We start from the raw sequence: 27,733 nt of genomic DNA on the forward strand, positions 1-27,733 counted from the left end.
GGTTGGGTAGGTAGGTTTGTAGGTAGGTGGGTAGGTAGGGTAGGTAGGTACTTTATCGATCCCAGAGAGAAATTCAGTGTATGGCAGTATCCATACCCAAGAGCAGGCACATTAAAGAGAGAATAAAAAAAGAGCATAACAGATATGTAGAAGATTCTTAAGAATGTCATGCACCAGTCATATATAGTATAAATAAATGAACAGACAAACAATAAACATCAATCATGTTACATATGTCAAATATTAACCCAGAAGCCTGTCCATGATCCATGACTTAAAAAGTCTCACGGAGAAATGATCTATCCGTGGAGCAGGACGGCGTCAGTAGCCTGTCACTGAAGCTACTCCTCTGCTTAGAGATGGTGCTATGCAGTGGGTTGATGGGCTTGGCCATGATGCACAGCAGCCTAGCCAGAGCCCATTGATCTGCCACAGATGTCAGACCAGGCAGCTCTCTGCCCACAACAGAACCCGCCTTCCTCAGCAGTTTGTCCAGGCAGGATGCATTCCTCTTCTTGATGCTACCCCCAGTACGCTACCGCAAAAGAGAGGGCACTCTCCACACAACAGATTAATAAAATATCCGTAGCATCACACTGCAGACATTGAAGTTTGCCAGCTGCCTGAGGAAGTGCGGCATTGTCCTTTCCTGCACAAAGTGTCCACGTGAGCAGACCAGTCCAGTTTGTCGTCCAGCAAACACTTCAAGATCTGTACGACTTCCATACAGACCCCGTTGATGGTCACAGGTTCTGGACGAGGCCTTGGCTTCCTGAAGTCCACCACCAGTTCTCCGGTCTTGGTTGTGTTACGGTGCAGGTGGTTAGAGTCACATTAACTATGAAGTGCTGGACCAGGCTTCTGTACTCCTCCTACCGTCCATCCCTGATACAACCAACAATCGAGCAATGTCATCCGAACACGTCTGCACATGACGGGACTCAGCATTGTAAAGGAAGTCCAAACTGTACACGGTGAACAGGAAAGAAGAGAGCACCGTGCCCTGCGGTCCTCCTATGCTGCTCCCCACAGTCCTCCATGCGCACATATTGAGATCTGGCCGTCAGGTAGTCCATGGCGAATAAAAAACTCTTGAATCTTGAATCTTGAATGATCCATGTTGTGGCATTTTGCTATGTCCGGAAAAGAGGGTCATGTGATGGGGAGTAGGCGGAATCAGAAAGCGAGAGTTGAGTGCGCGAGTATGACTGCAGAGTTGTGATTAAGAAGCTGAAACAAAGCTGAGTGTTTCAATATTACCAAGTGACCTTTCATCACTACCACAAAACAACACATTGTAACAGGAGTGCACGGACCTTGCCTACACTGTTGTGAGTCGCGGGACGAGGATTCGCTGTCGTCGCGTCCCACGGAGCTAAAGCTAAGGCTACCTTGTGTTGGCATGTTAGCGTTGCGGCGAGTGCAAGTGGCTCGGTGGGTGTTTTGGTTGGAGATGGAGCAGCTGAAACCCTCCCAGCAAACTGAGGCTGACTGGTAACGTGGAGGACCAATGGTGGCGTTTCAGGCAGCGCTTCACGCTGTATCTCACTGCGATCAAGGCCGCGGAGGATGACGACGAACGGAAGGTCGCGCTCCTTTTGACGGTGGTGGGAGCTGAAGCTATCGATGTCTTTAACAGCTTCCAGCTGGACAATGTGGTGCCCAGGTCATATGAGAAATAGGAGACATTTACTGCACGTGCATCAAATGGAGCCGGAAATGCGTCAAGGGGGTGGAAGCAGTCCCCCGGACACCTCTGTGGCGGCCCACTCTGCTGAGGAATCAGCGTTTTCACCAAATCAGTGTGATAAACCCAGTGGGTTAAGAAGGACTGGGAGAGTTATCAAGGCCCCACAAAGGTTAATTGAACAGATGTAAGACCACTCTGTTCAGGGCTGACTGTATCTCTGGTGACACCAGGACTGAATGCAGTGTGAATCCACTTAATGCCTTGGCGGCGGCTTGGAAATTTGTCCATAAAGGTTATAAATGGAATCAGTGACAAAGGAAAACCTTGGAGGAGTCCAACCCTCAATTGGAACAAATCTGACTTCCCGTCAGAAATGCAGACCAAACCTTTACAACGGTTATATAGGGAGTGAACCGACCTTATTAAGGTGTTTGGTGTCACATACTCCCGAAGCACCCCCCACAGAACTCTCTGGGGAATACGGTCGAACACCTCCAAGTCCACACAACACATGTAGACTGGTTAGACCAACTTGCATGCACCCTTAAGGACCCTGCAGAGGGTGTAGCGCTGGTTCACTGTTCCACGGCCAGGACCAAAACCATGTTGCTCAACCTAATTCTGATATTCCACCTCCCGATGAACCTTATTTTTATTTTTAATCGAATTGACTAAGGATAGAGGGATGGACCGGTGAAGGAAGCCCTTTTAAAATAACGAGAACGGACACTGAGAAAGAATGGAGGTATGAGGATGGAAGGATGCCCAGGTCGCGGACAAAGTTGGAGGATGGACTGACAAAATCTTGTAAATGCCTACTCTCTTCTTTTTTACATCACATTTTGTGTTGACTTGGGTTGTCTTTATGAAATTTTCAAATTGGATTGATGATCTGAAACATTTTAAGTGTGATAATATGCACAAAAAAAAAATGTTTTAGCAGTGCCATGAAAATAAATAGATATATATATTATATATATATAAGCTTTAAATAACACGTCTTACCGGATATATGCCTCGATTCCGCTCTCTCCAGTCAGCTGATCCTTAGTCAAGTATGTATTGTGGGAAGAGGAAATGAAGTAGTGTGCAAGTGGTTGTTTCATGTCTTGATAAACCCGAACATGTTCTGGGTCAAACACAGAATTCTCCTTGGACAGCATGTACATGGTAAAACCATTGGGTGTCATCAAATGATTCTTCTGAGCTGTATTGAGCAAAAGACAAACATGACAGACAATTAATTCACAAAGATAGCTTGTGTTAATATAATTCCATCCATTCCATTTTAAATGCTCGTTATTTTTGTAGTTCACCTTGAACCATATTTGTATGTGCAGGAGAAGAATACCGTAATTTCACAACCATTGGGCGCACGTAAACGCCTTTACTTTTAGCAAAAAACGAAGGTGCGCCTTTTTAAGAAGGTGCGCTTTCTTGTGGACCAAAATTCAAAAATCTGTAAAGTTGTTTTGTGTGGCTTCCCTAATATACAGGCGTAGACGTAGATCGGGACATAAAAAACAATCAAAGGATTAGACGTAACACGTAGAGGAGTACGTACCGTCGCCGCCATTGTTTAGTGTGGCTTCCGCCACGTAGATCGGGACAAAAAAAAACAATCACAGGACTAGACGTGTCACGTAAAGGAGTACGTACGATCGCCGCCATTGTTTTGTGTGGCTTCTGCCACACAGAAACATAATATACAGGCATCCGATGAACCAATCAGAGGACATTACGTTTTACGTCGATCGGGGCGGTAAACCAATCAGACGACTGGATGTACCACGTAGAGAAGTACGTACCTCCACCGCCATTGGCTTCTGCTAAACAGAGACGTGATATACAGGCACCCGTTTGCTTCCGTTTACGTCTGCTTACGAGGCACAATCAGAGGACTGGACGTGACACGTAGAGGAATACGTACGTCCGCATAGACAGAGACATACTTCCAAGGCACAATTCAAGCTTCCTGGAAAGCCGGGGTCATTGCCGAAGAGCAACGTGACAACAACGAGACAATGACGAGGGAAATTGGCATGTCAGATGGCGAACTTACCCAACTGTTTAATTTGGATTCAGAAGATGAGGACTTGGATGGATTTGCGTATGAATATCGATCAACAATAATGTGAGCACAGTAGAGTACATGATTAAACAGTAGAATAAAGTACAACCGAACTCACTTTCTTGCTCCCGTGACAGATTCTTTTGTTTACCGTAAATCATGGCACGCATGCGCCCTATGATGCGCTGCGCCCTATGTGTGTGTTAAATACAGTAATGGCACACATGACTGAGACTGCGCCTTTTAGTACGGTGCGCCCTTTGGTTGTGAAAATACGGTAGTAGTTTGCTATTTTTTGTTGTTGTTTTGTTTAGCAGGGGTCATCAATTCTTTCGAAACTGCGAGCTACTTCTTGGGTACTCGGGCTGATGCACACATCACAAAAAACTCAAATGACCTATCAATTGTTATGTGTTGTTATTAATGGTATTATTTTATGCAAAGGCACAGATCATAATGACATCTCGCAATATTTAGCAAACAAAAATATGGCACCTAAATTTCCCCCACGGGATCAATAACCGATCGACTTACCGACTGACCTACCTACCTACCTACCTACCTACCTACCTACCTACCTACCTACCTACCTACCTACCTACCAACTTACCTACCTACCTACCTACCTACCTACCTATCTGCCTATCATCCCCTGCGTGAGTGGCCACCTTCCATGGTGAAGGGGTTTGCGTGTCCCAGTGATCCTTGTAGCTAGGTTGTCTGGGCTTTATGCCCCTTGGAGTGTCACCTATCATAAACAGGCCCGAGGTGAGGAACCAAAGCACGGCTAAAATAAATCCTTATGATGAATAAAATAAAATAATTCCGTATTCCCTTGCCCAGGCGCAGGTCTCCGTGACCCCCTTCTCGAGCCAGGCCTGGAGGTGGGGCTCGTCGGCAAGCACCTTGTGGCCGGACAATGTGGATCCCCTCTCCCATGGGCTCACCACCTGTGGTAGGGGAGAAACGGTCGGGTGCTCTGTGAGCTGGTTGGCAGACAAATGTGGTCCGATCCCCAGCTCCAAAAACAAGCTTTAGGGACATGGAATGTCACCTCTCTGGCAGGAAAAGGGCCTGGGCTGGTGGATGAGACAGACAAGTTCCGACTAGACATAGTCGGACTCGCCTCCACACACTTCTCGAGAGGGGTTGGAGTTTCTTCTACTATGGAGTTGTCCATGGTTAGAGGCACTGAGCAGGTGTGGGCATATTTATTGCCCCCCGGCTTGCTGCCTGTACATTAGCGTTCACCGCAGTGGACAAGAAGGCAGCCTCCCTCTGCCTTTGAGTCAGGGACTGTTGTTTGTGCCAATATACCACACAGCAGCTTAGAGTACCCACTTTTTTAGAGTTCTTGGATATTCTGCTGGAGAGAACTCCCGCTGGGGACTCCATCGTTGGCGGACTCAAATCTTCACGTGGGCAAGGACAGGGGGATCTGTAGGGATGTGATTGGGACGACCACCCCACTAATCTGTACCCAAGTGGTGTTCTGTTACTGGACGTCTGTGCACATCACGGATTACCCATATCAAACACCCTGTTCAAACATAAGGGTGTCCACCAAGGATGAGAATGGCAAATGTGAAAAAACACTGAAAAGTAGCCGGGGGTCTGGGCCGATGATACATATACGGTATATATTTATATATATACGTATATACATATACATACACTACCGTTCAAAGGTTTGGGGTCACAAAATTGTTTGGGTGACCCCAAACTTTTGAACGGTAGTGTATATATTTATTTAGATAATTATTTATAGATTATATATATAATCTTCTGTGTAAAAAATCTTATAATATATATGTATACTTATATTCAGAGATTTTTTATAATCTTATACAAATATAAGATATAATTTATAATATTTAATTCATAATATTTTATTATAATAACATTTACACTACCGTTCAAAAGTTTGGGGTCACCCAAACAATTTTGTGACCCCAAACTTTTGAACGGTAGTGTATATATATATATACAGTGGAGCCTCGGTTTTCAAACGTCCCGGTTCTCGAACAAATCGGTATTCGAACGAAAAATTCTAGATTTTTTTGCTTCGGATGTCGGACGAAATTCGGTTGTCGAACCTCGCGAGATGAGCCGAGAGAACTCGCATGCCAACTGGCTCAGTTCGTTATTACGTTCTCATTACTCTGAGGATTGCATCAACTCTAATCATGCCTCCAAAGGAAGCAAGTGGGAGCAGTAAAGACATCCTAAAGCACAAAGACGGTCCTAAAGCAATGCGACAGTGAGCCCCCGGCACGCTGCGGTTGCGCGATCGGACCAAATTAAGCTCCCTGCGCACTGAGGTCCACTCAAATTTGGGAAAGTACATTAGGACTTTAAAAATATTTTCTAAATTTTAGAGACCGCTCTGTCACAATTATGCGACCAGCGCGGTGCAGTTGCGCGGTCGGCAGCGCGCTACGGTTGCGTGTTTGGCGGTGCGCTGCAGTTGCGCGTTCGGACAAAATTAAGCTCCCTGCGCACTGATGTCAACTTAAATTTTGGAAAGTATATCAGGACTTTAAAAATATTTTCTAAATTTCAGCGACGGCTCTGTCACAATAATGCGACCAGCGCGGTGCAGTTGCGCGGTCGGCGACGCGCTACGGTTGGGCGTTCGGCGGTGCGCTGCAGTTGCGTGATCGGAAAGAAATGTGCAAATGAAAAAATGCTTAAAAAAGACGGGTTTTTTGTTTGGAACGGATTACATTTTTTCCATTATTTGTAATGGGAAAACATGATTCGGAACAGAGGCTCCACTGTATATATACATATATATATCATTGAAGATTTACATACAAGATACTACATAGCGGAGGGAATAAAAACGAGTTTAGGGAGAAGATTGAGCATATAGCTGAAGAAGTGGAGGAGATGATGGAGTCGGGTGGTGTGGATGGCAAGTGGCAGGCAATGAAGAAGGCTCTGCTTGAAGCCACAGAGGAGGTGTGCGGATGGTCAAAGGATAAAGCAAGACAAAGAGAGACATGGTGGTGGAATGACAGCGTCGAAAGAGCGGTGAATGAGAAGAGGAGGTGCCATAAAGTATGGAAGAAATCTAAAAGGGAGGCAGACCGAGCGCGGTATGTAGAGGCAAGGAGGGCGTCACGGACAGCAGTGTGGGAGGCCCAAGAGACCAAGAGGAAAGAATTTGCAAGTGAATTGGAGAGTGAGAGAGGACAAAAGAGCTTCTTCAAGATCGCGAATTAAATGGTTAAGGAGAGGCGTGATGTGACCGGTGCAAACTGTGTCAAGGATGAGGATGGCAACATCGTGACAGACAACAGAGGAGTGAAGGAAGTATGGCGAAGGTACATGGAGAAGCTGCTGAATGTGGAGAATGACTGGGATGGAGAGGCGGGATGCGACGAAGTGGAGGGTGAATGTGGCCCGATCACACGGACAGAAGTGGGAGGATGGAAAGGCAGCTGGACCATCTGGAGTGGTGGCAGAGATGCTAAAGGCAGCGGGAGACGTCGGTGTGCAGTGGATGACCGACCTGTGTAACAGTGTCATCGCTGAGGGGCACATTCCGGAGGACTGGACAAGAAGCGTCCTGGTGCCTCTATTCAAAGGGAAGGGGGACCCACTCGCATGCGGGTCATACAGGGCCATAAAGCTGCTGGAGCATGGAATGAAGCTATTAGAGAGGGTGTTGGAAAGGAGGGTGAGGTCACGGGTAAAGGTGGACGAGATGCAGTATGGCTTCATGCCTGGTAAAGGTACAACAGACGCAATTTTTGTCATCCGACAGATGCAAGAGAAACACCAGGAGAAGAGGAAGAGGTTGTACTTCGCTTTTGTTGACCTGGAAAAAGCGTTCGACAGGGTGCCAAGGGAGGTGGTGAGGTGGGCCCTAAGGAAGTCGGGCGTGGAAGAGGGACTGGTTAAGGCTGTGATGGCTCTCTACTGCAGGGCCTGCACAGCTGTTAGGAGTTGGCGACAGTAATGTGTTTGAAGTAAGGGTAGGGGTGCACCAGGGATCAGTGCTCAGCCCATTACTGTTTGCTATCGTGATGGATGTGGTATCGAGGGAAGTGAGGGGTGGACTACCATGGGAGCTGCTCTACGCGGATGACCTGGTATTGATGGCTCACAGTCGAGAAGACATAGCTGGGAAGCTAGCGGCCTGGAAGACATGCCTGGAAGTGAAAGGAATGAAGGTGAATGCGGCAAAATCAAAGGTCATGGTCGGTGGTGCTGGCCTGGGAGTGATATCGCAGTCAGGAGCATGGCCATGTGGAGTTTGCGGGAAGGGAGTGCAAGCTAACTCTATCCGGTGCAAGGGTTGCCAGAGATGGGTACACCGAAGATGCAGCGGAGTAAAAGGCAGCCTACTAGCTGCAAGTGAGACCTTCCAATGCAAGCGGTGTAGGGGAGAAGTCGCCCAAGCAGACCCAGCTGAGCAAGGGTGGCTCGTGGTAGATGGGGAGATGTACGAGGTGGTGGACAGCTTCTGCTACCTTGGAGACATGCTTAACGCTGATGGGGGGGTGGACCTAGCAGTGACCACAAGGGTGAGAAGCGGGTGGAAGAAATTCAGGGAACTCATGCCCTTCTTAACATCTAAGGCCCCATCCCTGAAGATTAGAGGCCAAGTGTACTCAGCCTGTGTCAGAAGTAGTATGACGTACGGAAGTGAGGCATGGGCCCTAAAAACAGAACACGAAGACAAACTAAACCGAGCAGAAATGAGGATGATCAGATGGATGTGTGGTGTGTCAATGAGGGAGGAAAAGACCAGTGCAGAGCTGAGAAAGAAGATGGGAGTGGAGGCCATAGTGGATGTGGTGAGGAGAGGCAGACTGCGATGGTACGGACATGTAGTGAGGAAGGACGAGAACGACTGGGTGAAGAAAGTTATGTCGTATAACGTAGAGGGAACAAGACCCAGTGGCCGACCTAAAAAGACCTGGCAGATGACCGTGGCAGCCGACAGGAAGGCACTCGGCATCAACCACGAGATGGCCATGGACCGTTCCCGGTGGAAGAAGGCCATATCGAGAACCCAGTCCAACCCAGCGCCGCCTGGAAAGCGGACTTTAAACCGATGATGATATCATTGAAGATTTATTCTTTAACGATATCATGACAAGAGCCTAACATTAGCTTACATGTAACATCATGTTACTTTCTAAACACACATGCTTGTAAAAGTACAAATGTACCTTTGTGTTTTTTTTTATTCGATGTGCTCCTTAATGTTCCTCGCGCCGCGACCTCCATAGCTGATCATATCTTGACAGAAAATACACAAAACCTTCCCCAGGACATCTACTTTACAGATATGTTCCGTCAGGCACGTGGTTACGGACTGTGTTCCGAGTTGTACGATGACACTGCTCTCAAGCCATGCCCATCTGAAGCAGTTCTTGATCCCGTTCGACTTGTCTATTTCCCTGGCACGATCGTCGTCTTTTTTCTCCAAAACGTTCGCCATGCTGGCGAAAACCTAGTCGGCCCTAGATCTATCTAACGAAATAACTCGTCTACAAGGGATGAAAACCCAATCGCAAATTCACATTGTGGCGGTGTAAAAACACTTAGTTCTCCGCATAAGTTAAGTTAACAAGTGGAAATGATGTGACGAAAGTAGCGCCAAAATGGTGCTGAAAATAAGGCGGATGTTGTCGCATCACTGCTGCCAGTGAGTTAGGTTTACAGAGGCAAGCCGATTTCCGTACTCACAGCTTAAGTCATTTTGCCTTGAAATGTGCCAAAAGATGCCGTTGCGCCGGGCGGGCAAATGCTCGCGAGTCGCCGAGGCTAACGTTGCCCGCTTCCCTACCCCCCCACATATATAAAAACAATTTCTCAACGGATTTACACGATTCACAAAAGTGATACTTTCTACGGAAAAAAACACGGAAATCCGCGGATCCGCGGAAAATTGTCATCCCTGTGTCCACATGTTGACTTGGTACCAGAACACCCTCGACCGCAGTGACTTTGACTTTGTAGTTGTGTTGTCGGATTAGCGGCCGCACGTTTTGGCCACTTGGGTAAAGTAAGGGGCGAAGCTGTCAGCTGATCACCACCTGGTTGTGAGTTGGATCCAATGGTGGGGGAAGATGCCGATTCGACATGGCAGACCCAAGCGTACTGTCAGGGTCTGCTGGGAATGTCTGTCAGAATCCCCTGCAAGAGTTTCAACTTCCACTTCTGGGAGAACTTTGCCCACGTCCCAGGGGAGTTAAGAGACGTTGAGTCTGAGTGGACCATGTTCCATGCCTACATTGTTGAGGCGGCCAATCATAATTGCGGTCATAAGGTGCTCTGTGCCTGTTGTGGTGGCAACACCCACTAGTGTAATGGGTGCAGTTAAGATGAAGAGTCTCATCTGGCCATTTTGGCCTGTGGGACAGCTGACGGGTACCAGATGGCCAAGCGGAATGCAGCTTTGGAGGTTGCTAAAACAAAAATTTGATCTTAGGAGGAGTTCCATGAGACCATGGAAAACGACTTCAAAGCAACATCAGAGAAAATTCTGGTCCACCATCTGGTGTCTCAGGAGGGAGAAGCAGAATACTCTATATAGTGGAGATAGAGTGCTATTGACGTCGACTCTGGCCGTCGTAAGTTGTTGAGCAAAATACTAGATTTAAACGTTGTTTATGAACACTGTGTAAGAATTTTTAACTCAAGCTTTAAAAAATAAAATGAAACTTTTTTAGATTTTTTTGCACTGATTTAGAATCAGCATTTGCCCTTGCACAAATACTTGCACTTTAAATACTTAACATTACGTATTTAGTAATATTTATGAAGAAACCCAAACTTTTGTTTGAGCTTAGTTTTTTTTTTTAAATATCCTCTGATTTCTCGTTTCAAAGCTTCATAATATATATCACGCACTGGATCCAATGCAATGTTTTAAAACAACAAATTCACTCAAATTTTAACCAAAAAGTAAACAAATATTCAAAATATACAAAACACAATGAGCATCATGCAGGGCAGCGTGGGTCATTGGTAGAGTGGTTGTCTACCCACCCAGACGTTGGGGGTTTGAGCCCCAGCCATTGTGACGATGTCAAAGTATCCTTGTTCAAGACACTTAACCCACAGTTGTTGCAGATGGTATGTCATTAGTAGATGAATGAGGAAGCAGAGTGAAGCGATTTGAGTATCAAATGTAGAAAAGTGGAGATAGACGAGTTAGAGCCCATTGACCATTTAAAATACCCATATGCTTACAATGCTTTTACCTTAAGGGAGGCATTTGTACATCTTGAATATGCAACTCGGCTGGTCTAAACAAACCCTTTTAGCACTGCCCTTAAACAGATCACTTTCCCAAACCATGCACAAAATTGCATGTGTGGTTTCTTTATTGATAAGGAAATTAATGTGAAAATATAAACATGCTTTGAATGTGATTTTTGTTTCTAACAATGGCTTGAATCAACACAATACAGCATTCAGCAATAGTTGTCATCGCCCATCATTCGTTCATTTCAAACCCCTTGATAGCGTACTGCCCATTGCTTCTACAGCCTGGAGAAATTGAAATCTTGCTCATCGCTGATTGCACCAAGGTTTGCAGGGAAAATGTAGGTGAGTATAGAAATGTTTTAGAGAAAAGCAACATCTCTTTTGAAGTTTCAGACAAGTTTTTCAACTCCCTCTTTATGTAAAGGTGTCATTCTCGTGCCAAAACTACACAGTGACTTAAATGCTTTCGAAGCATGCAGTTTGAGTACAGTTAGCACTTTCTCAAAATCTGGATCATTCAAAACTTCTCAAATTTATGGGCCAACAAAGATGCCTTCTGGTTTTTGGTTTGCTTATTTTGGGAAACCTGTTGCAAAGAAAGTCAAACCCATTGGAATTACTCTTCTCTTGCTGTTTAAGTCCAATTTTATATGAAGTGGTGGCAATAATACATCATTGGGCTCAACTAAAAGGAACGTTTTGAGAGCTGCGCTTGGAATATTTCTTGCTTGCCAGTCTCTTCTGACATAGTGTTCTGCGTTTGGTGAATCTTCCTTGCATTCCATAAAAAATGCTTATGACTAATGTTAGGGTTGACAAATTATTTTGATCGTCTGATTATGTTGGAATGTAGACTAGAATTATTAACTTTGTTTAAACTTTTCACCTTTCCTTGACTCTGGAAAGTTTCCACATTCAGTTGTTGAAACTTTCCAAATGGTGTGGAAACATTCTTGGTTAGTTAGTTATCTAAAATGCTTCAATAGTTTCTGTTTTCATAACCTTATAAAACAAAGAGCTGGGACCCCCTGCACTGATTAACCAGTTGCTGAGGTGACCACCAAACATGTCCACTCTCACCCCCACCCTGTTTTCTCAATAAATATGCTCTTGCAAGGGGCCTAAGTCAGACTTCGTTCGAACATCGCTGTTTTCTCCACTTGCAAGTACCGTAATTTTCGGACTAAAAGTCGCTCCGGAATATAGGTTGCATTAGCCATAAAATGCACAATAACGTGAAAAAAAACATATATAGGTCGCTCCGGAGCATAAATCGCATTTTGGGGGGAAATTTATTCGACAAAATCTAACACTAAGAACAGACATGAACGAGCAACAACAGGCTAAACGATAGGTATTCTAACGTGACATAAACACAAACGAAAAGCTGAGAACGGGCCTGACGTAACATTCAGAGTTATTAAAAAAAACTATTACCGTAATTTTCGGACTATAAGTCGCGTTTTTTTTCATAGTTTGGGTGGGGGGGCGACTTATACTCAGGAGCGACTTATATGTGTTTTTTTTCAAAACTTTTCAAAAAAATAAATAAATAAAATGAAACCGCGATAAACGAACCGCAATGTAGCAAGGGATTACTGTAATTTGAATTTCAAGTGACGTCAGCCGCGCGACGTCGCGGTCAGCAGCGCGGCGACGTCAGCAGCGCGGCGACGTCAGCAGCGCGGCGACGTCAGCAGCGCGACGCGGCGTTGTTTACATAAAGGACAAAGATTGACTCGACGGAGCTCTCTTTCACTTCCGTGGATTGAAGTCGGGGGGCGGCGCTCGGCCGGGTGGCTGTCCAGGGACGGTGGATGGGGCTCGGACAATGCTTTTACGCACGCCCGGTCCTACTCTACCGAGCTGTCTTTCACCTCCGTGGATGGAAGTCGAGGGCCGGCGCTCGGCCGGGTGGCTGTCCGGGGACGGTGGATGGGGCTCGGTCATGGCTTTTACGCACGCCCGGTCCTATTCTATGGAGCTCTCTTCCATTTCCGTGGCTGGAAGTCCACGCCGCCACACGCTTGGAAGTTTGTTTTGTTAAATAAAGAGCCGTTTACCAAACCCACGTCTTTCCTTGAACTTTGTTAACGCTACAATATAGTTATATAGTAGATCTGTGGAATAACGACGAGGCTGACGTCAGGGCGCACGCACGCGCGGCGTTGTTGACAAAGGACGAGGAATTTGATCGATGGATTTAATGATTTAGAGTGCACAGATGGTCTGATAACATTATTGCTTATATAATAGTTATTTGATATATAATTCATATATCGTTATATGGGCCTGTGGAATATTTTGAAGTGTAAGAGCCGTCAGCGGCGCGCATGCATTGTTGACAAAGGACGATTGATGGATTTAATGAATTGGAGTGACACAGATGGTTTTATTAACGTGTTATTTATGTAATAGTTTTTTGAATAACTCTGAATTTTACGTCAGGGCCGTTCTCAGCTCTTAGTTTGTGTTTATGTCACGTTAGCATACCTATCGTCTATGGAGCTCTCTTCCATTTCCGTGGCTGGAAGTCCACGGCGCCACACGCCTGTAAGTTTGTTTTGTTAAATAAAGAGCCGTTTACCAAACCCACGTCTTTCCTTGAACTTTGTTAACGCTACAATATAGTTATATAGTAGATCTGTGGAATAACGACGAGGCTGACGTCAGGGCGCACGCACGCGCGGCGTTGTTGACAAAGGACGAGGAATTTGATCGATGGATTTAATGATTTAGAGTGCACAGATGGTTTGATAACATTATTGCTTATATAATAGTTATTTGATATATAATTTATATATCGTTATATGGGCCTGTGGAATATTTTGAAGTGCAAGAGCCGTCAGTGGCGCGCACGCATTGTTGACAAAGGACGATTGATGGATTTAATGAATTGGAGTGACACAGATGGTTTTATTAACGTGTTATTTATGTAATAGTTTTTTGAATAACTCTGAATTTTACGTCAGGGCCGTTCTCAGCTCTTAGTTTGTGTTTATGTCACGTTAGCATACCTATCGTTTAGCCTGTTGTTGCTTGTTCATGACTGTTCTTGGTGTTGGATTTTGTCGAATAAATTGCCCCCCAAAATGCGACTTATACTCCGGAGCGACTTATATATGTTTTTTTTCACTTTTTTGGGCATTTTATGGCTGGTGCGACTTATACTCCGGTGCGACTTATAGTCCGAAAATTACGGTACATAAATAACACGTTTATAAAGCCATCTGTGTCACTCCAATGCATTAAATCCATCGATCGTCCTTCGTCAACAATGGGTGCGCGCCGCTGACGGCGCTAGCACTTCAAAATATTCCACAGGCCCATATAACGATATATAAATTAGATATCAAATAACTATTATAAAAGCAATAATATTATCAAACCATCTGTGCACTCTAAATCATTAAATCCATCGATCAAATTCCTCGTCCTTTGTCAACAACGCCGCGCGTGCGCCCTGACGTCAGCCTCGTCGTTATTCCACAGATCTAGTATATACCTATATTGTAGCGTTAACAAAGTACAAGGAAAGACGTGGGTTTGGTAAACGGCTCTTTATTTAACAAAACAAACTTCCAGGCGTGTGGCGGCGTGGACTTCCAACCACGGAGGTGGAAGAGAGATCCATAGAATAGGACCGGGCGTGCGTAAAAGCCATGACCGAGCCCCATCCACCGTCCCCGGACAGCCACCCGGCCGAGTGCCGGCCCCCGACTTCTATCCACGGAGGTGAAAGAGAGCTCCGTAGAGTAGGACCGGGCGTACGTAAAAGCCATAATAGTTTTTCAAACCTTCTGTGTCACTCCAAATCCTTAAATCCTTCAAACTCTTCATCCTCCGTGTCACTTAGAAACAAAGCCGCTAATGATGCCGGTAGTACGTGGGGCCCTTCGTCATCTTTGTCATCCCGTGATCAATCTTTGTCCTTTTTGTAAACAACCGCCGCGCCACGCCGCGCCGGGCTGCGCCGGGCTGCGCCGGGCTGCGCCGGGCCGCTGACGTCAGTTGAAATTCAAATTACAGTAATCCCTTGCTACATCGCGGTTCGTTTATGGCGGTTTCACTTTTTTTTTTTTTTTGGAAGATTTTTGAAAAAATTCACATATAAGTTATTATTATTATAAGTCGCCCCCCCACCCAAACTATGAAAAAAAAAATGCGATTTATAGTCCGAAAATTACGGTAATAAAAGGGCATACTGTCTCCCTTGTGGTTCTTGCAAATAGAGTGAGCATCACTCTAACAACTAAAGTCTCCACAATGTCAGATTTCTATTCACTCCTGTATACTGGAGGGCTATTCAATTACAAATTCAGTTGGGCCAAAATTTCAAACCTGTAATGTAGCTGGGGTATACACATTTGGCACCCAAAAAACAGACCGTTTTCATTGTCAATTTTACGTCTCAATGTTGAAACGGACATGTTTTTTCTCAAATTGGCGGGATGATGAACGTGTCTGACTTCATAAATGTGTCTGACTTCATAAGACCAAGTCGGGTTGTTATGATGCGTCTAGTGCAGGGGTGGGCAAACTACGGCCCGCGGGCCACATCCGGCCCACGGGACCGTTTAATCCGGCCCGCCAAACCTGAATTAATTGTATTATTAAACTTTTTTTTTTTTTGTCATTTTGCCTGCAATGACTGCGTTTCCCCAGTAGATGGGGAACCGCTCGCCTGCGCATTTACTACCGGAAGCCGTGTCAGAAAGCTCGGTGCACACTCACAAGTGCCTGTACGTACGTACTCAGTAGTACGGACATGGCGCACTCGCGCTCTATTTGTATCAGTCCCGAATTTAGAGCGTGGGCTGTGACGACAGCATTCTTGTAATTCGCTCGCTGAGCTTTCAGATACAGTTTTACGCTAAAGCCACCCACAAACCTTCCCCTGGAATCCTTCCATTAAAATGAGTGGCCCGAAGAAAAGAAGTGAGTGCCGAATGTTAAAGGAGTGGCCAATTTGGCTCGACGTACGCGACGTGACGTTCAGCCTCATCAACCCGTCACAGATCGAGGTAAACGGATCTCTCCTAAGAATTGCCACAACAAATTTTACTCCAGACTATGATGCACTAGCAAAAAAGGGAGACCAACAACACTGTTCCCACTGAAAATGAAGGGGAGGCTCTCAAGTTTGTTGTAAAAAAATGCATTTTGAATATGATTTGTACACATAGCAGGGATTGAAACTAGCGACCATTCTCATTTTCAAACAATGCAGGATGCTCAAGGACATTGATGCACCACCTGTTTGCGACTAATCTTAACCTGTAAAGTTCTTACGGCTTACTTTAAGGAAGTGTTTCCCGTTTCCTCACCTCTGTTACCAGGTGTTTGTGAGTTAAAACTCTGCTCTGATGTTCAGATACCCCTTACCGTGTTGCCGTTTTGATTACTTTATTTGGATGTATGCTTTCACCGATTCTTCAAGATGATATATTTGGTCAGAATGTTTGCTGTTTGATGTGATCTCATAAGATAAACATTTTTCATTAATCTGACCTGCAGGCACTGAAGTGATGGAGACTGTTATTCATAATAATAGTGTCGTATTTTATGAGAATCACTGATAGCAGTTTTTTAATGATTTTTTTTTTTAATGCTGTTAAATGCATTTGTTTTCAAAAAACTTGTTTGGAATATCCATGCTTTACTACCTACTAAAGGCCAAAATCTTTTATGCAATGACCTTTACAGGTCGCTTATATTACTTCACACAAACACTACGTCCATCTGCTCCTGGTTCGGCCCTCCGGTCCAAATTTAGAACCCAGTTCGGCCCGCGAGTCAAAAGGTTTGCCCACCCCTGGTCTAGTGTGTTGGTGGAGTGCCCAGTGCATGTCACTTCTCACTGTCAACCCTCACCGCTGGCTAGCAGTATGCGAACGGGAGAGCCGAGTGCGTAAGTCTCTCCCTGCCAGTACAAAGCCTCTCTAACAGCAAGCCCTATGTAGTGCCTCCACGCGGCGACACATGGTAACTGGGTACAACACGGACCCAGGCTAAACTACAAGGGACTCGGAGGAGGTTTGGCCCTGAGACGTGCGGCACGCAGGCCCACCGGTGTGTGGACACGCCCTGGTGCCCACGAACCAGCCCCCAACTATGGGTTAAATAGTACCACTGCCCAGTGGGCTCCTCGGGAGAGGAATGGGCTAAGGGAGTTAACCCCTACAGAAAATCAATTTCCCCTTGGGTTGGTGTCAGGAAGGGCATCCGGCTGTAAAAAGTTTTGCTCCAAAAATTTTCTCGGTATAGGACTCTCAACCACGAGATGGCCATGGACTGTCCCCGGTGGAAGAAGGCCATACTGAGAATCCAGTCCAACCCAGCGGCGCCTGGAACATGGACTTTAAACCGATGATGATGATGATGAATGAATGATGTGCGACAGAGGGTGGAGTGGATGTATGCAGAAGGTCGGTTGTGCAAGAATGGAGGAAAAATGTTTACAGGAAGTAGACTCGGAGATAAAACCAGCAGAGGTGCCAGAGGGAGAGCTGCAGGAGAAGAACAGCCAAGAACCCAGCCAAAAGGTGATCGCCAAGTCCGAAAGACAGCTTGCTGGAAAAACAACAGCTCCCGCCAAGTCAACCCCCACACACACCGAATCGCCCCTCACCCCCCTCACTTAAATGGAATCAACTCTCATTAGAACTTGCCCACCCCCATGGAATCATCAACCATCAAACTCGGCCCCCACCGAATATAAACTGAATATAAACTGACCAAGAACTTTTGTCGTTGCTTTTTCTGAACGGGGACTTTCTGCTCTTGAGCATTGTTGGAAGAAAAGCCCAGCACTGTATAGTATTTTTCCTGAAAACAGAGCTTTCTTAACAAGAATTGTGATTGAACTCAACCAACCCGTTTAAGTCTAATTTTTGTTTCGGTGTCTTATTTTTTTTCCTAAAACTGAAGAACAAAAACGAGCATGCAGTGAGTGAATCGGATAACAGGTGATTGGCTATAGGCTCTTGCCATGAAGCGCGGCTAGCACGCTTCCCAAATTGCGGACCAAATCCAACGCACTCTGCAGCGGAATCAGGCCGCGGCGGCACAGTCAGAGGCGCAATGAAATACGCGAGTCAAAATTTGTCCTACTATACAGTACATACTTCATATTGATGATTAAGATTGTTATTTTACTGTAGTTATTTGTGAGAAAGCATTTACCACTCTTTGTTAAACAAATGCTATAAAAAAATAAAGGTTTCTACTTCACGAATTTCATCTATCACAGGTTCTATGCAGAACGTAACCCCAGTGAAAAAACAAGGAATTACTGTATCTCCAAACCTTGATATGCAAGAGAAAAGTAAAGACGTTTTTAAATCAGCTTCAAATATCATTTGGGGACACATGAAGCCATCTCTGATTTTTTTTTTTTTGTTGGCCAATGTAAATGTGGGGTAATGACCAAACTTGAAATGTTGATGAACGCATATTGTATGACTGAAATCTTATGGTAAGCATACCCCATTCATTAAGTTCATAGGTGATTATGAGGCTTTGGGCATGTGTGAATGAAGAATCCTCTCCTTGGTCATTGAGGAAATCCCTCAGATCAGCAGTTGAGAGGACACATCCATTAGAGGAATAGAGCATAAAGATGGCATCCAGCTCAGGTCTCCGCAATAACTCTCTGCAGAAAACTTCAATTTCCCCATGGTCCAATCGGCCATCGGCTGAGTGATCACACTTCTGTCAAAGAATTATTTGATGCAGACGCAACTGTTAAAGATTTTGTTTTAAAAATAAAACAGATGTGAAGTTAAATAGTAATGACAGGCAGGTCACATACCTGGAAAAGTTCACAGGCATATTGGTCACTCAAGTCAATATTGATCATTTGTAGCAATGTCTGCACTTCATCATAGCTCATCTTATCATCATGATTCTGATCAGCACGACTCAGGTAAGCATGAATCCAGGTGACATGTATTATCAAGGAAGTTATCGCACTCCAGTAAAATACGTTTTTTACACAGCCGATGATAATATTTGGAAAGTTTGTGTTGAATTCAAAGTAACAAACACTTACGGGCATGTAACCAACTCGCCACACCATTCTGACAAGTGCCAAGACAAGATCTGTAACATAATCAAAACTGAGCTCGGTTTGGACAAACAATGATCTCGTCGATGAGTTTTAAAATGACATAAGAATCGCGTGAATAACAATCAGTTTATGAATGGAAAATTATCAAAATAAGAGACAAACACAAATGTGTCTGTTTGCATAATTTCTCACTATTTGGGGCTTTGTGATTTTATAGCGCAGATGAACAGAAAGTTGACTTAATTTTGATTGTTTGCATGTGGCATACTAAACCCAACCAGAATATTCTACATTTATCAAAGGATATTGATCAAGTTTCTCTTTCTGAGTCATGTTGCAAATTCTTTCCTGCAGTGTCCGGATGCCGCGGGTCCAATGATAAGCCTCTTCATGGTTCTGGCAGAGAAGATCCAGATTCTTTCGGGGACCTTTGAAGACCACCGTCAAACACCGTTCTTCAGGTACTGCACCAACCATCTGCCGAAATGTCCCCGAATGACAGCCCTCACATACGCACTCCACCTCTGTGATGGAGACTGAGTGAATGAGGGAGACGAAGAATGAAGAAAACAAAGTTATTATTTTTATTGTTGATGACTTTTCTAATTTTCACTTTAATTTTGAGGCAATGTGACATACATATGTTAGTGATATTTTCATTACATGTTTGATATTAGTTTGAACAAATAAGATCAGACCAGATTGAAAGAAATATCGGACGTGTTGTCAAAGGCATTGAAGCTGTTGTTTGAAATTGGCTATAGTATCAAAAACTGTTTTTTTTTATTTATCTGCTTCCGTCGGATTTGTACACAAGCCAGACTTGCACTGTGGAGACGTTACTGACTATTAGTTACTATTATTGTCACATGGTCATCAAAACAGGATGTTTAGTATATATTGCTTACGGACTTAATGAGTTACAATTAGACATGAAGCATTACAAGGACTGGGACACTTCAGTGCTTGTTAAATGGGTGTCACTGTTGGTTCTTATTTAACCACAGGTGCCAATACATATGGAGGGGTACTGTACGTGGTAAACTGTCCACAATCAATGTTCTAAATCATGTCTTGTAGCAATTTAAGACCTCCCAAAGCCAAGTGAGTTGAAAATGGTATTACAGCTGTTGAGTAAGTACAGGGCACTAAACTACAGATTGTAAAACCAAAAGTGACGGGCATGCCCTATAATCTCAATGTTTGAAATTTGTTTGGGGGGGTGGTTTAGTTCCCGTTGAAGATTTTAAATACAATTTAGAGAGTCTATAATAAAGGCCCCGCCCTTCCCCTTTGGCCAGCTGTGGAGAATGGAGCTGTGTTTTCATGTGCAGAGCAGAAAGTACCAATTACGCTTAACTAAAATAGACACACAATGTCTATCTATCTATAGTATATCTCTCTCACTCTGTCTTTCTCTCTACACATATACTATACATATATGTACACACACACACACACACACACACACACACACACACACACACACACACACACACACACACACACACACACACACACACACACACACACATATATACTATATATACACTGCTCAAAAAAATTAAAGGAACTGTTTTTTATCAGGGTATGGCATGAATTCAATGAGACGTTTCTGATAAGGTTTTGGTCAGATATGTGGCAGAGGGGGTTGTTAATCAGTTTCAGCTGCATTGGTGTTGATGGAATTAACAACAGGTGCACTAGAGTGGCAACAACGAGATGGTCCCCAGACTGATTTTGCAGGTGGAGGCCATTTGATCTTTTTTAACTGTTTTTCCACAAGTGTTGGCTTTAGTCATTATCACGACTGGGCGCATGAGGGGATTTCTTAACCCTCCTGAAGTTGCGCAGATTGTCCAACTCCTCCAGGATGGCACATCCATGCGTGCTGTTGCAAGAAGATTTGATGTGTCTCCCAGTACAATCTCCAGAGCATGGAGGAGATTCCAGGAGACAGGGAGTTACTCTAGGAGAGCTGGACAGGGCCGTAGACGGTCCTCATTCCATGAGCAGGACCGATATCTGTTGCTTTGTGCTTAGAGGAACAGGTTGAGCACTGCCCGAGCCCTACAGAATGACCTCCAGCAGGCTACTGGTGTGAATGTTTCTGCCCAAACAGTCCAAAACAGACTTCACGAGGGTGGCCTCAGGGCACGACGTCCTGTAGTGTTTCCTGTGCTCATTGCTCAGCACCGTGGAGCTCAATTGGCATTTGCCATAGAACACCAGAATTGGCAAGTCCGCCTGTGCTTTTCACCAGGGATGTGGACTCGGTCGGATTTTTGCACCGAGTCCGAGTCCGGCCTCTTGACCAGGAGTCCGAGTCCGGCTGTCCATTTTTTCTGTTAAATCATGTGACTGCTTAGTCTTTATTCAAGGCTAATTTAGATCAAAATCTAAATAATTACAACAGTTTTGTGATGGCTTTGTCTTTATTAAACATATAAACGAATACAATAAACAGATACTTTCAAGTTTTAATCATTAACTACACCATTATAGCTCAGACATTTATCTAAACACAAATAATTAGTGACGACCCCACAACTATCGAAACACATCAATGATATAAGCTGGGTGACATAATCGTCCTTGACATTGGTACATAATGTAAACATTAGCCTAAGTGCAACTCAACGTGGCCGCATTGATCGTAACTTACGCTCCGTTTCCCCCCCAAATCTAGAGGCAAAGCATTGTTCTCTCGCTGCTCCCGGTGTTGTGCTTGATTTGGTTCCCCCGTGAGATCTTGTTCCCCCTGCCGCGGTAGCGCGCACGCCTTATAATAATTAATAATAATTCATTCAATTTATATAGCGCTTTTCAATAACCCAAAGTCGCTTTTACATGGAATAAAAAAGAGTGGGGGGGGGGGAGAGAGAGAGAGACAGTAGGTTATAGTTAACAAGACATCGGTCAGCAGTGCGAAGGAGATGGATGGAGGAGCAGGAGGGGCGGGAGCGGAGGTTGTTGAGGTTGCCAGTACGGGAGGTGGGGGTGACGGGGGGTTGGTAGTCCAAAAAGAGGAGATGGGTGAGCCATCGGGGAAATGCTGGTCAGATGTAGCGGCGACGGCGAAGGATCCCAGCCTCGTGTGGAAGCAGCAGTGGACCAGGTGGTGATGCCGGTCGACCTCGACTGCACCCGCTCGAACGGCAGGCCCCAACGCACCACGGCGGCACATAGCAGAGCCACAGTTGGCGAGCCCGCAGGGAGTGGAGCCCGTCCCCCAAGGACGCCGGACGGAAGGCCAGAGAGCCGGGCCAGAGCTGCCGTCAAGTCCACAGCAGGCGGCCACAGGCTCCGAGTCGGGAGGCAGGAGGGTCCGGTGGTGGCCTTGGCCAGTTGGCTGTTGGCTAGCTGGCTAACGTAGTTGGTAGTCCGAGGGAGAGGAAACAGATAGGTGAGAGCGGAGCTGCGGGGATGCGAGGTGGACGAAAGACAACACGAGAAAAATAAAAGAGACGGGTGCACTGAAAACGGGAAAACGAAAAACAAGTAACGGACACGGTCCGGGACAGAAGCGGCAGTCAACAAATCTGACGCCAGCGTGCTCTAACCCGGAAGACAACAGACGGTGGGGGAGGGTTAGGAAAGCCTTATTTGGAAAGCGAAAAACCGATGTCGTACGGCGTCAGCACTATGTTGTTTTCAATAAAAACATGAAGAACTCACGTTTGCGTCAGTCAATTTTAATTTTTATAAAGGATTATTCTCATTTGATGTCTTTAAATTCATCCGCGTTCTGCCATTGAAGCGGGGTGCATTCAAAGACCAGTCGTACAGACGGAATACTCATTCATTTCACCAAAACGCAACAATATAATTACGTGAGCTCTTTGCATAAATCTCGATGCAAAGAAACTCCTCTTTTTGGGAACAGGCTACAAGGAGTATATATTACAAAGGAGACTTTATACTTAATTGTGATCATCATCATTCATCCATCCATCCATTTTATTTTATTACTCAGGTATTTTCAAAGCAAATTAATATTGTTGCATTTATTAATTTGCTTTAACATGACAGCGCAATATAATTAAAAGCTGACACTATAGCAATGTCAAACGTGTTCATTTAAGAAAAAAACACACACGTTTTGTGATCAAATCTTTCATAACGAGAATGATTTGAGTGAATTGATTTTACAATTTGTATCCCCCCTCCCCACCATCTGTCACTTTGCTTGGGACAAAAGGAGCCTTCAGAACTGAAATTTCTTCTCAATTATTCATTCAAATCAATTCACTCAAATCATTCTCGTTATGAAAGATTTGATCACAAAACGTTTCCGTCTGTACGACTGGTCTTTGAATGCACCCCGCTTCAATGGCAGAACGCGGATGAATTTAAAGACATCAAATGAGAATAATCCTTTATAAAAATTAAAATTGACTGACGCAAACGTGATTTCTTCATGTTTTTATTGAAAACAACATAGTGCTGACGCCGTACGACATCGGTTTTTCGCTTTCCAAATAAGGCGTGCGCGCTCCCGCGGCAGGGGAGAACCGCGGCTGGTTCTTCCAGTTTGGCTGCGCGCGGGGCATTGTGGGTCTTGTACGTGCACGCACGCAGGCAGGCAGGCGCGGGCGCGCACGCAACAACTAAATTTGTCTTCATAACAAGCAAGCAGGGCTGTGGACAGTATTCCTACGCGCATTCTCAGCAGCATGATGAAAATAAAATGGAACGTATTTTTTTTATTGTCGGACTCGGTGGACTCAGTCAAAATCAGCACCGGGTCCGAGTCCGGCAAAAAATGACCGAGTCCGACCGAGTCCGAGTCCCCGAGTCCGAGTCCACAGCCCTGCTTTTCACAGATAAGAGCAGGTTTACCCTGAGCACCTGTGATAGACGTGAAAGGGTCTGGAGAAGCCAAGGAGAGCGCTATGCTGCCTGCAACATCATTCAGCATGACCGGTTTGGTGGTGGGTCAGTGATGGTCTGGGGAGGCATTTCCATGGAGGGACGAACAGACCTCTACAGGCTAGAGAACGGCAGTCTGACTGCCATTAGGTATCGGGGTGAAATCCTTGCACCCATGGTGCAGTAGGTCCTGGGTTCCTCCTGATCCACAACAATCAGCCTGTTGTGGCAAGAGTATGCAGACAGTATCTGGAGGATGAAGGAATTGACACAATTGAATGGCCCTCACGATCACCTGATCTAAAACCGATAGAACACCTCTGGGACATAATGTTTCGGTCCATCACACGGCGCCAGGTTGCTCCTCAGACTTTACAGGAGCTCACTGATGCCCTTAGACAGATCTGGGAGGACATCTCACAAGACACCATCCGTCGTATCATTAGGAGCCTGCCACGACGTTGTCAAGCATGCATACAAGCTCATGGGGGCCACACAAGATATTGAAAAGAATTTTGAGTTGCAGAAATTGAATTTAGGCAAAAAGGACGAGCTTCCCATATAATTTTTTCACTTTGATTTTTGGGGTGTCTGTATACTGAGCCCTCTGTAGGCTGAAAACTTTTATTTCCATCAAAAGATGTGGCATCCTTTTGTTCCTGAGACATTAAACTGTCCATATCAGTATAGATATCCCCCTAAAAAAATTCACCATTGAAATCTGATGTGTTTTCAGTGTTCCCTTAATTTTTTTGAGCAGTGTATATATATATATATATATATACAGTGGAGTCTCGGTTTTTGAACGTCCCGGTTCTCGAACAAATCGGTATTCGAACAAAAAATTCGAGATTTTTTTGCTTCGGATGTCGGACGAAATTCGGTTGTCGAACCTCGCGAGATGAGCCGAGAGGACCCGCAGGCCAACTGACTCCTTTCGTTATTACGTTCTCGTTACGCTTAGGATTGCATCAACTCTAATCATGCCTCCAAAGGAAGCAACTGGGAGCAGTAAAGCCATCCTAAAACACAAAGACGCTCCTAAAGCAATGCGACACGGAGCGCCCGGCGCGCAGCGGTTGCGCGATCGGACCAAATTAAGCTCCCTGCGCACTGACGTCCACTTAAATTTTGGAAAGTACATTCGGACTTTAAAAAAATTTTCTAAATTTCAGCGACCGCTCTGTCACAATAATGCGACCAGCGCGGTGCAGTTCTGCGGTCGGCGGCGCGCAACGGTTGCGCGTTCGCGGTGCGCTGCAGTTGCGCGATCGGACAAAATTAAGCTCTCTGCGCACTGATGTCCACTTAAATTTTGGAAAGTACATCAGGACTTTGAAAATATTTTCTAAATTTCAGCGACGGCTCTGTCAAAATAATGCGACCAGTGCGGTGAAGTTGCGCGGTCGGCGACGCGCTACGGTTGCGCCTTCGGCGGTGCGCTGCAGTTGTGCGATTCCATAAAAATTATGAACAGAATCGGTGACAAAGGGCAGCCTTGGCGGAGTCCAACCCTCACTGGGAACGAATCCGACTTACTGCCGGAAATGCGGACCAAACTCTGGCATCGGTGATACAGGGACCGAACCGCCCTTATCAGTTGGCTCGGCACCCCGTACTCCCGAAGCACCCTCCACAGAACCTCCCGAGGGACACGGTCGAACGCCTTCTCCAAGTCCACAAAACACATGTGGACTGGTTGGGCGAACTCCCATGCACCCTCGAGGATCCTGCCGAGGGTGTAGAGCTGGTCCACTGTTCCACGGCCAGGACAAAAGCCACACTGCTCCTGCTGAATCCGAGGTTCGACCTCCCGACAGACCCTCCTCTCCAGCACCCCTGAATAGACCTTACCAGGGAGGCTGAGTGTGATTCCCCTGTAATTGGAACACACCCTCCGGTCCCCCTTCTTAAAGAGGGGAACCACCACCCCAGTCTGCCAATCCAGAGGCACTGCCCCCGATGTCCACGCAATCTTGTAGAGGTGTGTCAGCCATGACAGCCCCACAACATCCGGAGCCCTTAAGAACTCCGGGCGGATCCCATCCACCTTGCCACCGAGGAGTTTTTTAACTACCTCAGTGACTTCGACCCCAGACATTGGAGAGTTCGCCTCAGAGTCCCCAGGCCCTGCTTCCACAATGGAATTGAGGAGGTCTTCGAAGTATTCTCCCCACTGACTCACGACGTCCCGAGTCGAGGTCAGCAGCACGCCATCTCCACTGTAAACAGTGTTGACGTTGCACTGCCTTCCCCTCCTGAGATGCCGGATGGTGGACCAGAATTTCCTCGAAAACGTCCGGAAGTCATTCTCCATGGCCTCGCCAAACTCCTCCCACACCCGGGTTTTTGCCTCAGCAACTGCCGAAGCCGCGTTCTGCTTGGCCATCCGGTACCTGTCAGCTGCCTCCGGAGTCCCGCAGCCAAAACGGCCCGACAGGACTCCTTCTTCAGCTTGACGACATCCCTTACCGCCGGTGTCCACCAACGGGTTCGGGGATTGCCGCCACGACAGGCACCAATGACCATACGGCCACAGCTCGGCCACCTCAACAATGGAGGCGCGGAACATGGTCCACTCAGACTCAATGTCCCCCGCCTCCCCCGGGACGTGGGAAAAGCTCTGCCGGAGGTTGGAGTTGAAGCTCTTCCTGACAGGGGATTCTGCCAGACGTTCCCAGCAGACCCTCACAGAGCGTTTGGGTCTGCCAGGTCGGACCAGCATCTTCCCCCACCATCGGAGCCAACCCACCACCAGGTGGTGATCAGTTGACAGCTCCGCCCCTCTCTTCGCCCGAGTGTCCAAAACATGCGGCCGCAAATCCGATGACACGACTACAAAGTCGATCATTGAACTGCGGCCTAGGGTGTCCTGGTGCCAAGTGCACACATGGACACCCTTATGTTTGAACATGGTGTTCATTATAGAAAATCCGTGTCGAGCACAGAAGTCCAATAATAGAACACCGCTTGGGTTCAGATCGGGGGGGGCGTCAAAATATAAGAATATCATGAAAAGTAGGGTATTCAACTAATCACTTGAATCGTCTAACTCGAAATACCTGCAAGGGTTTCCTGAGCCTTGAAAAACACTCAGCTTGGTTGAGTAAAATATCACAAGTATGGAGGAGACTGCTGATCTGACTGCTGTCCAGAGGACCATCATTGACACCCTCCATCAGGAGGGTAAGACACAAAAAGACATTTCTCAAAGATCAAGCTGTTCAGAGAGTGCAGTTTCAAAGCACGTCCACAAAATGCCTGTTGGAAGGGGGAAATGTGGCAGAAAACGCTGCACAACCAAGAGAGATGACCGCAGCCTTAACAGCATTGTGAAGAAGAGTCGCTTCCAGAATTTGGGGGAGCTTCAAAGACAGTGGACTGAAGCTGGAGTCCAGGTATCAAAAGCCACTGTTCACAGACGTGTCCGGGAAATGGCTACAATAACCGTATTCCCATGGTCAAGCCACTTCTGAAGCGTCTGACTTGGGCTATGGAAAAGAAGTACTAGACAGTTGCAGAGTGGTCCAAAGTCTTCTTTTCAGACGAAAGCAAGTTTTGTATTTCATTTGGAAGTCAAGGGGCCAGAGTCTGGAGAAAGGCTGGAGAGGAGCAAAATCCAAGTTGCTTGAAATCCAGTGTGAAGTACCCATAGTCAGCGATGGTTTGGGGAGCCATGTCAGCTGCTGGTGTTGGTCCACTGTGTTTCATCAAGTCCAGAGTAAACGCAGCTGTGTACCAAGAGATTTTAGACCACTACATGTTTCCGTCTGCTGAAAAGCTCTATGGAGATGAT

At 45.9% G+C, this 27,733-nt stretch overlaps 1 protein-coding gene across 2 annotated transcripts in view; it reads right to left on the minus strand.

The window, feature by feature from the left end:
- The window catches only part of LOC119117707 (1-phosphatidylinositol 4,5-bisphosphate phosphodiesterase delta-3-A-like), a 124,020-nt gene that overhangs the window by 74,412 nt on the left and 21,875 nt on the right, over positions 1–27,733 (minus strand). The window contains exons 4-8 of one of the 2 annotated variants that reach the window (XM_037244154.1): positions 19,540–19,601; positions 19,373–19,461; positions 18,808–18,937; positions 18,482–18,707; positions 2,696–2,897 (exon numbers count right to left, since the gene is read on the minus strand). In XM_037244154.1, the coding sequence (XP_037100049.1) occupies positions 2,696–2,897; positions 18,482–18,707; positions 18,808–18,937; positions 19,373–19,461; positions 19,540–19,601 (709 nt within the window). Of the gene's footprint in view, positions 1–2,695; positions 2,898–18,481; positions 18,708–18,807; positions 18,938–19,372; positions 19,602–27,733 lie in introns of both variants that reach the window. The other variant, XM_037244153.1, reaches the window with a different exon arrangement.

Source organism: Syngnathus acus, chromosome 24, assembly GCF_901709675.1.
Source record: "Syngnathus acus chromosome 24, fSynAcu1.2, whole genome shotgun sequence".
NCBI lineage: Eukaryota > Metazoa > Chordata > Actinopteri > Syngnathiformes > Syngnathidae > Syngnathus > Syngnathus acus.